We start from the raw sequence: 13,298 nt of genomic DNA on the forward strand, positions 1-13,298 counted from the left end.
TTTGCGTGTGTGTGTGTGTGTCAAGTTCCAGATTGTCGCCATGTTAAGCCAATTTCTCCTAGGCCTGACGATACCATCACTATCTCAATGTGGGGCTGTGAATAGGACTGACTGTTGTGTTGCTGTTGTCTTTTAGGTTGTGTTTTCCTTTCAATTATTAAGACCTAGACAACCAGGTGAGGGGAGTCCCTTACTAATTAGTGACCTTAATTCATCAATCAAGTACAAGGGAGGAGTTTGACACATGATATAGATAATGTCACCATAATCTAAGACCGGAAGGAATGTTGACTGAATTATTTGTTTTCTGCTATTTAACAAAAAGCATAACCAGTCCTATAAAATAAGGCCATTTTAATTCTTAAAGTTAGACTCGTTGCCACAAGCAGCACCACAGATATTGAGATGAGCGAGATGCAAGACTTCGCTCTCACACAGTCACACACTGTATGTGCACGTGTTCGCTTCACACTGTTCACAGTGAGGTAGCCAGGGAAGTTTCAACGCTCTGCGTTGTTGTGGAAATTATTTTCTGCATCTACGTCATCGATGAGTCTACCTTTAAGTTCTTAACTAATTCATTAAAATGCTTTTTGAAGGAAAGCCTATCATCAATCCAGATGCCTATAATAAGCAGGAGCACAATCAATGAGGCCACCATCCAATGTACGGATTAAAGGTCGACCGATTATGATTTTTGCAACGCCGATACCGATTATTGGAGGGCCAAAAAGCTGATACCGATTAATCGGCCGATTATTATTATTATGATTTGTTTTATATGTATACACACACACACACAGCTCTGAAGTGACAACGATACTGAAGAGTCTGCTTAGGAGACAAATACTCTCAACTGTTTGAATAATAAAAATAGAGTTTTATTTACCTGTGATGAATGCTGAAAACAAAAACTGTAATTTCTATACGCAGGAAATCCTATTTTAATAATGGGCATGGTAAGAATTGACTAACAAAGTGCGAGTCATAATTCCCATGACACCTTCTAGCAAAATCTGAAAAGCGGTTCCTTCATTTATTCCATAGGATATTTTTAGATTAACTTAAAATAAGGTCTGGGTTTGGTTTAGGCTTACACCACCTTGCCAATTGTATAACTGTGTAGATATCCATAGGATATAACTCTGATCAATATAAGCGAAGATACATTTTTTTGTAGGTGGATTTATGAATATATGTTGACAAATGTTACCTAGTGAGATTTACACGGGTATCAAAACGCCGAGGCGGTTTAAGCACAAAACACAGACCTTATTTGAAGTAGACCAAGACATTCTCTATGGAAGACATGAACGGTAAAATAACGAAGGAACCCCTTTCAAGTTCAGCCGCAAGTTATTACAGGAATTATGACGCGTCGACTATTTCTCTCTAAACCATATACCTTTGACTATTACGAGCCTGCTGCTGCCTACCACCACTCAGTCAGACTGCTCTATCAAATATCAAATCATAGACTTAACTATAATATAATAAACCTTAGGTCATTAATATGGTCAAATCCGGAAACTATGATCTCGAAAACATTATTCTTTCAGTGACATACGGAACCGTTCCGTATTTTATCTAACTGGTGGCATCCATAAGTCTAAATATTCCTGTTACATCGCACAACCTACAATGTTATTTCATAGTTCCGTAAAATTCTGGCAAATTAGTTCGCAACGAGCCAGATTCTGTATACCCTGATTCTGCGTGCAACGAACGCAAGAGAACTGACACAATTTCACCTGGTTAATATTGCCTGCAAACCTGGATTTCTTTTAGCTAAATATGCAGGTTTAAAAATATATACTTCTGTGTATTGATTTTAAGAAAGGCATTGATGTTTATGGTTAGGTACAGTCGTGCAACGATTGTGCTTTTTTTCGCAAATGCGCTTTTGTTAAATCATCCCCGTTTGGCGAAGTCTGCTGTCTTTGTTAGGAAGAAATATTCTTCACAGTTCGCAACGAGCCAGGCGGCCCAAACTGCTGCATATACCCTGACTCTGTTTGCAAGAGAAGTGACACATTTTCCCTAGTTAAAAGAAATTCATGTTAGCAGGCAATATTAACTAAATATGCAGGTTTAAAAATATATACTTGTGTATTGATTTTAAGAAAGACATTGATGTTTATGGTTAGGTACACGTCGGAGCAAAGACAGTCCTTTTTCGTGAATGCGCACCACATTGATTATATGCAAAGCAGGACAGGCTAAATAAACTAGTAATATCATCAACCATGTGTAGTTAACTAGTGTTTATGATTGATTGATTGTTTTTTATAAGATAAGTTTAATGCTAGCTAGCAACTTACCTTGGCAACGTAAAGCAGGTGGTTAGAGCGTTGGGCTAGTTAATGTAAGGTTGCATCCCCAAGCTGACAAGGTAAAAATCTGTCGTTCTGCCCCTGAACAAGGCAGTTAACCCACCGTTCCTAGGCCGTCATTGAAAATAAGAATGTGTTCTTTAACTGACTTGCCTAGTTAAATAAAGGTACAAATAAAAAAAATCGGCAAATCGGTGGCCAAAACTACCGATTACCGATTGTTATGGAAACTTGAAATCGGCCCTAATTAATCGACCATTCCGATTAATCGGTCGACCTCTAGTATGGATACATAAATTATCAGATACTTTCTTACCTGATTTGTAAAATAACATATACTTAATTTTACCTGCATTAAGTACCAATTTCAGTTCTGCAAGGCAATAGCATACACCACAGTGTCATCTGCATACAGGTGAAATATATCTTTTTTAAAGATAAACCAATATTCTTAATGTAAATAGTAAAAGGAACCGGACCAAGAATCGATCCTTATGGGACACCATTTGTTATGTACAGAAAACTGGATTCAACACCATCAGTAAATACACACTGCCTTCTGTCCGTTTAATCATTTTCAAACCAGTTACTTGCAGATGGGTTCTTAGGCTTTGTTTAGACAGGCAGCCCAATTCTGATCTTTTTCCACTAATTGGTCTTTTTACCAATCACATTAGATCTTTTTCAGAATTGGGCAGCCTGTATAAAATCAGCCCTAGTCAGACGTTGAGGTTTGGGTGTTCTGTTTTCCCTTTATAGCAGCCAACCCCCCTCTTTCTTTTCTCTCTCTCCCTATGTGTGGACTGTTATGCAGAATGAACTCAATGAGCGTTGAGCGCTAAGTCTCCTCACATGACTGCTGCACACACACGCAAACACATGCGAACAGTTCACACACACACCAACATCTTTGTCTCCTCCTCTGTTTCTCTCTCTTTTTGCAGTGTGCCTCACACAAGGAGTGAGCCGTAAGCTGGGAGCTTTGTGACCAGTCGGCACATGTGCACGCACGCACACACGCACACACACACACACGTGAGCAGGCTCTGTACCATAATGCAGCTGGCTAAAGTAACTGTGTGTGTGTGTTCTAGTGTCAGGCGCTGGGTGGGCTCAGGCTTCTCCCAGTGCATCTTGGGATATGTCCCTCTGGACTTTTTTGAGGGATCATATTTCCACCCAGTGGAAGAATTACAGTGTAATACCCATAGTGTGTAAGTATAGCGTGTGTGAGTGTGTGTGCATGTGCTTGTACTCTGCATAGTCAGGGCTATAAATTAAAAAGAATATTGGTAGCACTGGTGCTCCCAGCTTTAAAAAGTTAGGAGCACAACATAACATTTAGGAACACCAGAAAATTAGAGATATAGCCTATATGAATTCTAGCTACTTCTGAAGCACAAGTTGTGTCTTAGAAACTAATATGTAACACTGTAAATGAATTAGTTTAATATAAAAACTAAAATGTTGATACAAATACCTGTCATTGAAATTAAAAAGATTTGTGGAATATTAGGTTTCTACTTTGTGGAAATGCACAATTTTCCTATTGCGATGCATTGCATTGAAAATTGTACTCCCTCTCTTTAAGAGCAAGTTTGTGACGAGGACATGCAAGATATCTGTCATTCATTCATTGCTATGACCAGTGATCTCCTGAAGAAGCTATCCCTTTTCCTTTCTTTCTTTCTGTGCCCCCACATGTTTGGATATACTGGTAAAGTCACCAGGTTGTAAGCTAGCTAGCTAATGAGGTAACAAATACGAATGAACAAAGTGTAAAACAGATGCAGCCCGTGAATGGCCTACGACATGGTTTATGAATGTAAAAAAGTAACTAAAATAAACTTCTTCTCAATCAATTTTTTCTCCTTTCTTGAATGAAGAAATTATATTTTGCGATCTCACAAAATAAATGTGAAATCTTTGAGGAGAAGTTCAATCAGTGAATCAGGTCATCTCCATGGTAACCAGAGACTTTCTGCCATACATGCCTTCAAACTACTGTAAAACCCCTTAAGTGTTCCCTTGCCTAAGGAAAACGTTTGAGGGGCTCTCTGCAGCACCCTTAAACAATTTCCTTAGGTAAGAGGAAATGGTTCTTTAAGTTAAATCATTAAGGGAAACACTTAATATGTTTTATGCAACCAGGCCTGATCTTTTGAACTGTTTGGGTTGGATACAAGCAGTTTTCGCTGTATTAATGGTGCAGGCATGACGCTAACGAATCTGCGCTTGGGAAACAATAAAAATAAATATATACACAGTGGCAAGAAAAAGTATGTGAACCCTTTGGAAATACCTGGAGTTCTGCATAAATTGGTCATAAAATTTGATCTGATCTTCGTCTAGATCACAACAGACAAACACAGTCTGCTTAAACTAATAACACACAAACAATGTGAACCCTTGGATTTAATAACTGGTTGACCTCCTTTGGCAGCAATAACCTCAACCAAACATGTTCTGTAGTTGCGGATCAGACCTGCACAACGGTCAGGAGGAATTTTGGACCATTCCTCTTTACAAAATTGCTTTAGTTCAGCAATATTCTTGGGATGTTTGGTGTGAACTGCTCTTTTGAGGTCATACCACAGCGTCTCATTCGGGTTGAGGTAAGGACTCTGACTGGGCCACTCCAGAAGGTGTATTTTCTTCTGTTGAAGCCATTCTGTTGTTGATTTACTTCTGTGTTTTGGGTTGTTGTCCTGTTGCATCACTCAACTTCTGTTGAGCTTCAATTGGCAGACAGATAGACTTACATTCTCGTGCAAAATGTCTTGCTAAACTTGGGAATTCATTTTACCGCCAATGATAGCAAGCTGTCCAGGCCCTGAGGCAGCAAAGCAGCCCCAAACCATGATGCTCCCTCCACCATACTTTACAGTTGGGATGATGTTTTGATGTTGGTGTGGTGTGCCTTTTTTTCTTCCACACAGTGTTGTGTGTTCCTTCCAAACAACTTAACTGTAGTTTCATCTGTCCACAGAATATTTTGCCAGTAGCGCTGTGGAACATCCAGGTGCACTTTTGCAAACTTCAGACGTGCAACAATGTTTTTTTGGACAGCAGTGGCCTTTTCCGTGGTGTCCTCGCATGAACACCATTCTTGTTTAGTGTTCGACATATCGTAGACTCATCAACAGAGATGTTAGCATGTTCCAGAGATTTCTGTAAGTCTTTAGCTGACACTCTAGTATTCTTCTTAACCTCATTGAGCATTCTGCACTGTGCTCTTGCAGTCATCTTTGCAGGACGGCCACTCCTAGGGAGAGTAGCAACAGTGCTGAACTTTCTCCATTTATAGACAATTTGTCTTACCATGGACCGATGAACATCAAGGCTTTTAGAGATACTTTTGTAACCCTTTCCAGCTTTATGCGAGATCTCTTCTGAGATCTCTTTTGTTTGAGGCATGGTTCACATTCAGGCATTGCTTTTGGTGAAGAGCAAACAAACATTTTGTGAGTGTTTTTTATAGGGCAGGGCAGCTCTAACCAACACCTCCAATCATGTCTCATTGATTGGACTCCAGCTTAGCTGACTCCTGACTCCAATGATCTTTTGGAGAAGTCATTAGCCTAGGGGTTCACAGTACTTTTTCCAACCTACACTGTTCATTTTTAAATTATGTATTCAATATAAACAAGAAAAATACAATAATTTGTGTGTTATTAGTTTAAGCACACTATGTTTGTCTATTGTGTGACTTAGATCATCAGATCAAATTTGATGACCAATTTATGCAGAAATCCAGGTCATTCCAAAGTGTTCACATACTTTTTCTTGCCACTGTATATACAGTACCAGTCAAAAGTTTGGACACAACTACTCATTCCCGAGTGGCGCAGCGGTCTAAGGCAATGCATCTCAGTGCTAGAGGCGTCACCACGTCACTAAAGACCCTGGTTTTATTCCAGGCTGTATCACACCCGGCCGTGATTGGGAGTCCCATAGGCCTGCGCACAATTGGCCCAGCATCGCCCGGGGTAGGGTTTGGCCGGGGTAGTCCGCCTTTGTAAATAAGAATTTGTTCTTAACTGACTTGCCTAGTTAAATAAAGGTTAAATAAAAATATAATGAATTTCCCAGATTTTTCTTAATTTCTTCCTATTTTCTACATTGTAGAATAATAGTGAAGACATCAAAACTATGAAATAACACATGGAATCATGTAGTAACCAAAAAAGTGTTAAACAAATCTAAATATATTTTATATTTGAGATTCTTCAAAGTAGCCTCCCTTTGCCAAGATGAAAGCGTTGCACACTCTTGGCATTCTCTCAACCAGCTTCATGAGGTAGTCCAAATTTGAGATTTTTTGTTCCAACCGCCGTGTCTTTGTGAGACACAGAGTAGTGTGCAAAGCTGTCATCAAGGCAAAGGGTGGCTACTTTGAAGAATCTAAATTCTAAAATATACTTTGATTTGTTTAACACTTTTTTGGTTACTACATGATTCCATATGTGTTATTTCATAGTTTTGATGACTCCACTATTATTTTGCAATGTAGAAAATAGTAAAAATAAAGAAAAACCCTAGAATGAGTAGGTGTGTCTAAACTTTTGACTGGTACTCTATATATTGGAATTTATTTTGTCTCACTGTGCTCCCAAATTCACACAAGAGCTCCATATAGCATGTTCGGGGCGATGAAACAGCGGAAGCCTATTCATTTTCAATGAAGGAAGCGAAGTGGGTGGGTGGACCGTTGGGTGACGTGAGCATGGGCGAGGGAGCATGAACAGGGCGGGACCAAAGCTGAGAAAAGATTCACTTTTGTTGTGTACTCCGTGACATCGCATTGCTATTGACCAATCGAAGTTCACTATAGTTTCCAGCCCCTACTGGATTGGTTGTTGATACCTAGCATTACCTAGCCTGCTTACTAGCATCAGCATGAGGGCGACGAAAGCGTGGCTGTCTGAATTTATGCGTTAAAAGGATCTCAGCCGTTAAACTCCAGGTCACACAGCAAAATATTTCGGAGCATAGGCCAAATTGGTCGCACTTTAGAGCCCTGTGCATTGTAGATTTTTCTTGGTCTGATAGCTCAGAGCGTCTGCTCTTTTCCATCCATTTCTTCCTGATTGGTGTGGAGTGTGCTCTGCTCCACCATCCTGATAGGGCCATTGTCTGTATGACACCATCCATGGTGATTGTGTCATGATGTCACTGCGGTTTACCAGTCTTTCATTTTCAATTTATATTTAAGGGCTTTATTGGCATGGGAAACATATGTTTACATTGCCAAAGCAAGTGAAATAGATAATGAACAAGTCTCTCTCTCTCTCTCTCTCTCTCTCTCTCTCTCTCTCTCTCTCCTCACCCCCTCTCTTTCCCTCTCTCTCTCTCTCTCTCTCTCTCTCTCTCTCACCCCCTCTCTTTCCTTCTCTCTCTCTCTCCCTCTCTCACCCCCTCTCTTTCCTTCCTTCGTTCTCTCTTCTCTCTCTCTCTCTCTCTCTCTCTCTCTCTCTCTCTCTCCTCACCCTCTCTGTCCCATTGCAGTATATGACAGGTCAGCAGTAATGACTGCAGTGCCGTCTGCTGCTCTGCTCTGCTCCATATGGCACTACCATCCTCTTCTCTCCCTGGCGGTGGGAAAGAGGGCGTTGCCTTACTACAATGCATGCTGGTCTGGCGGTCTGTCTCTATGTCTTTGAGACACAGAAAAACCACATTGGAGGATGGTGATGACACTGGCAAGTTGAGGGCGTGGCTCAATGGTTGACGGGATTGAAGTAGTTGGCTGACGTTGCTCATTTGTGTCCATGCATACAGTAATATATTCATTTTGGTTGTTTGTAAGAGTATAAGATGGTTTGTCTCTGTCAGTGTACTAACAACTCAGCGGCCCTGTTCGTCCTTAGTGACAGGGTTATATTCAAGTCATTCCCAACCTCCACTCCCAGTCACTCTGAAATGGCTGTGTATCCTAGAAACATTCCTGTAGTTCTATTTTCAACACTCCTGGCTTTCCCGCTTTCTCTCCCTCTCCCTCTCTCTCTCTCTCTCTCTCTCTCTCTCCCTCTCCCTCCCCCTCTCTCTCGCTCTCTCTGCATTCCAGTGTGGATCAGAGCTGGGAGGGTGGGATGGAAGTGTGTTTCCGTGGAGGTTCAATGACTAGGCTGGACTCAGGTCTAAAATATTGGTTGGCCTTCAGGATATTATAAACTCCCAGAGGGCTCTCTGTCTGGTCTGGACTCCCTCTTGACCCTCTGTATCCTCTGTCTTTCACACTACTCTCCATCCAAGGAGCTGCTCTTCTACACTCTGTTTTCTAACCATTATACAACTGTTCTGCATGGAACACGTATGTTCTAACCATTTTAAAACCGTTTTGTGGTTGTGGTACATATGTTGTAATCGCTACAGAACACTCCATGTTCTAGTTTAACCGTTACACAATCACTCTGTATGGAGCGTAGAGTGGATATGGAGTGTTCATGTTCTTAAAAGAAACTGTGAGAAAGAGAAGGAGGAAGCGAGAGAGCTGGCTAAGACAGTATAATATCGAGTAAGGTAAGTAAACACACACACACTATCGCTCTCTCTCTCACACACACACACACACACACACAGCTATACATGTGATTTCTTCGCTCATATGCTGCAGCCTTTTAAAATGTACAGATAACACAGGCACATGCTGGAAAAATTCTCTGCACAAAATCGCTTAGTGCATACAGTAAGCTCCTGAGTACATAATGCATGAAACAGTTGTCAGTCCATGTATGAAATCCATGGTTTCCATAAGAACGAGGGGAGATTCTGTCCTCCACTGTTGAAACATGAGTAGATATCTTGCCTGTTGCTACTCTTACTCTGTGGATGGCTGCTCTTCATCTGTGGGTGGCTACTTGTCCTCTGTGGGTGGCTACTTTACCTCTGTGGGTGGCTACTCTTCCTCTGTGGGTGGCTACTCTTCCTCTGTGGGTGGCTACTCTTCCTCTGTGGGTGGCTACTCTTCCTCTGTGGGTGGCTACTCCTCCTCTGTGGTGGTTACTCTTCCTTTGGGGGTGGGTGCTCTTCTTCCTCTGTGGGTGGCTACTTTTCCTGCTCTGTGGGTGGCTAATCTTTCTCTGTGGGTGGCTAATCTTTCTCTGTGGGTGGCTACTCTTACTCTGTGGGTGGCTACTCTTACTCTGTGGGTGGCTATTCTTGCTCTGTGGGTGGCTACCATTCCTCTGAGTGGCAACTGTTCCTCTGTGTGTGGCTACTGTTCCTCTGTGTGTGGCTACTCTTCCTCTGTGTGTGGCTACTCTTCCTCTGTGTGTGGCTACTCTTCCTCTGTGGGTGGCTACTTGTCCTCCTCTGTGGGTGGCTACTCTTCCTCTGTGGGTGGCTACTCTTCCTCTTGGTCTGTTTGGCTGGAGTCTTTTGTGGACTTAGAGTTCTCCAGACTGAGGGCAAGTAATTATCTTACGTTATGTATGATTCTTACGTTAACCTGGTTCTCTCTCTCTGCTGCTGTTTGCTGTTGACCCACCTTTGTCTTGTAGTTCTCTCATGCTGTATCCTGTTGTAACAGTAAGTAGTATTGACTGATGTCTGTCTGTCTCTCTCCCTGTCAGAACCGCGAGCTGCAGATCATGAGGAAACTGGACCACTGCAACATTGTACGCCTGCGCTACTTCTTCTACTCCAGCGGAGACAAGGTCCGTTTGCCTCTCTGTCCGTCGATCTGTCTGCCTCTGTCTGTCTGTTTCTCTGTCTGTCTGTTTCTCTGTCTGTCTGTTTCTCTGTCTGTCTGTCTGTCTGTCTGTCTGTCTGTCTGTCTGTCTGTCTGTCTGTCTGTCTGTCTGTCTGTCTGTCTGTCTGTCTGTCTGTCTGTCTGTCTGTCTGTCTGTCTGTCTGTCTGTCTGTCTGTTTCTCTGTCTGTTCTCTGTCTGTCTGTCTGTCTGTCTGTCTGTCTGTCTGTCTGTCTGTCTGTCTGTCTGTCTGTCTGTCTGTCTGTCTGTCTGTCTGTTTCTCTGTCTGTTTCTCTGTCTGTCTGTTTCTCTGTCTGTTTCTCTGTCTGTCTGTTTCTCTGTCTGTCTGTCTGTCTGTCTGTCTGTCTGTCTGTCTGTCTGTCTGTCTGTCTGTCTGTCTGTCTGTCTGTCTGTCTGTCTGTCTGTCTGTCTGTCTGTTTCTCTGTCTGTCTGTTTCTCTGTCTGTTTCTCTGTCTGTTTCTCTGTCTGTCTGTCTGTCTGTCTGTCTGTCTGTCTGTCTGTCTGTCTGTCTGTCTGTCTGTCTGTCTGTCTGTCGCTGTCTCTGTTTCTCTGTCTTGTACAGTGCCTTCGGAAAGTATTCAAACCCCTTGACTTTTTAAAAATTTTGTTAGGTTACAGCTGTATTCTAAAATTGATTAAATTGTTTTTTTCCCCCTCATCAATCTACACACAATAACCCATAATGACAAAGCAAAAACAGGTTTTTAGACATTTTTGCTAATTTATGAAAAAACAACAACTGAAATATCACATTGACATAAGTATTCAGACCATTTACTCCGTACTTTGTTAAAGCACCTTTGGCAGCGATTACAGCCTTGAGTCTTCTTGGGTATGACACTACAAGCTTGGCACACCTGTATTTGGGGAGTTTCTCCAATTCTTCTCTGCAGCTCCTCTCAAGCTCTTTAAGGTTGGATGGGGAGCATTGCTGCACAGCTATTTTCAGGTATCTTCAGAGATGTTAGATCTGGTAGAAATCCAGGATCTGGCAGGGCCAATCAAGGACATTCAGAGACTTGTCCCGAAGCCACTCCTGCATTGTCTTGGCTGCGTGCTTAGGGTCGTTGTCCTGTTGAAAGGTGAACCTTCACCCCATTCTGAGGTCCTGAGCGCTCTGGAGCAGGTTTTCATCAAGGATCTCTCTGTACTTTGCTCCATTCATCTTTGCCTCGATCCTGACTAGTCTCCCAGTCCCTGCCACTGAAAAACATCCCCAAAGCATGATGCTGCCACCACCATGCTTCACCGTAGGGATGTTGCCAGGTTTCCTCCAGACGTGACGTTGGCATTCAGACCAAAGAGTTCAATCTTGGTTTCATCAGACCAGAGAATCTTGTTTCTCATGGTCAGAGAGTCTTTAGGAGCCTTTTGACAAACTCCAAGCGGACTGTCATGTGCCTTTTACTGAGGAGTGGCTTCCGTCTGGCCACTTTACCATAAAGGCATGATTGGTGGAATGCTGCAGAGATGGTTGTCCTTCTGGAAGGTTCTCCCATCTCCACAAAGGAACTCTAGAGCTCTGTCAGAGTGACCACCGGGTTCTTTGTCACCTCCCTGACCAAGGCCCTTCTCCCCCGATTGCTCAGTTTGGCCGGGCGGCCAGCTCTAGGAAGAGTCTTGGTGGTTCTAAACTTCTTCCATTTAACAATGATGGAGGCCACTGTATTCCTGGGGACCTTCAATGCTGCAGAAATGTTTTGGTACTCTTCCCCAGATCTGTGCCTTGACACAATCCTGTCTCAGAGCTCTACGGACAATTCAACCTCATGGCTTGGTTTATACTCTGACATGCACTGTCAACTGTGGGACCTTATATAGACAGGTGTGTGCCTTTCCAAATCATGTTCAATCATGTTCAATCAGTTGAATTTACCACAGGTGGACTCCAATCAAGTTGTATAACAAATAGTCGGGAATACTTATGTAAGTAAGGTATTTCTGTTTTTTATTTTGTATACATTTGCAAAAAAAATTATAATAATGTTTTATGGGGTATTTTGTATAGATAGCTGAGGATTTTCTTTATTTAACCTCTTGAGGATATCCTAGGATAGGGGGCGCCAAAGCGCATTTTGAAAGAAATTCGTTCCCATTTTCAACGGCCTACTAATCAAACTCAGAAGCTAGGACATGCATATACTTATTATATATGGATAGAAAACACCCAAAAGTTTCTAAAACTATTTGAATGGTGTCTGTGAGTATAACAGAACTCAAATGGCAGCCAAAACCCCGAGACCGATTGAACCAGGAAGTGGAATTCTGAATTGTGGACTCAACTTCACGTCATCGCCTAAAATTCACACCGTGAGATATCGTTTAGTGAGCACTTCCTATTGCTTCCACAAGATGTCGCCAGTCTTTACAAAGTGGTTTGAGCACATTTTTCAATTTTAGAATAAGTGTGTCTGTCTGTCTGTCTGTCTGTCTGTCATGTTCCCTCTCTGAGTATTCTGAATATTCATAACACATGAATGGTTCAGTTCGTAGAATCTGTCATTCACATGCTGGCAGGAGGAGCACTGACAAATATAGACCACACTCATGTGCCCAATATGTCAGAGTGCATGTGTGCAGCATGCACAGTGCCAGGTCCATGACACTGCAGTAATGGATACTCCCACTCAGGAAACCTAGTTTGGACTTGGTTTGGGATGCCCATGGGTGAGGGTGAGGGAGAGAGGCTGGAGCAAAGGGCATTGAGTAAAGGGGTTGCCTGACCAAAAGCCACTTGCTAATTTTAGGAACCACCACGTGCAAGAGGGCCTCTCGTGAGCCTCACTCTTCTCCTCTTTCTCTCCTCTCTGGCATCTTTTCCTCCTACCCCCTTCACTCTCTCTGTTCTAATTGTGGATAGCTGGCATAGTGTGATTGGTATGGGGATTATAGCTCTGCTGACACGTAGGAGGGAAAAAGACAGGCAGAGAGGGAGAGAGAGTGTGTATGTATAATACCAGTCAGGTCTGAAGATGGGTCCTGGTCAGATGGCTCATGTCTAGTGTAGAGTGTAGTGCCACTAGTAGCAGACTAACAGTTGTGTTAGCTGTTAGTAGTAGCTGTGTTAGCTGTTAACGGTTGTTAGCTTTTAGCAGCCTTGTTGCTGTGTTAGCTGTTAACAGTTGTTAGCTTTTAGCAGCCTAGGAGCTATGTTAGCTGTTAACAGTAGTGGTAGCTTTTAACAGCAGTGATGGCTCCAACCAGGAGCGTAGCACTAGCTGTAGTAATAGTGTTAGCAGTAGCAATAGTGTTA

General features: G+C 42.5%; 1 protein-coding gene across 2 annotated transcripts in view; it reads left to right on the forward strand.

The window, feature by feature from the left end:
• Positions 1-13,298, forward strand: part of LOC106586650 (glycogen synthase kinase-3 beta) — a 53,910-nt gene that overhangs the window by 30,234 nt on the left and 10,378 nt on the right. For both annotated transcript variants that reach the window (XM_014174159.2, XM_014174161.2), the window contains exon 3: positions 9,908-9,991. In XM_014174159.2, the coding sequence (XP_014029634.2) occupies positions 9,908-9,991 (84 nt within the window). The remainder of the gene's footprint in view (positions 1-9,907; positions 9,992-13,298) is intronic.

The sequence above is a fragment of the Salmo salar genome, chromosome ssa25 (assembly GCF_905237065.1).
Source record: "Salmo salar chromosome ssa25, Ssal_v3.1, whole genome shotgun sequence".
Classification (NCBI taxonomy): domain Eukaryota; kingdom Metazoa; phylum Chordata; class Actinopteri; order Salmoniformes; family Salmonidae; genus Salmo; species Salmo salar.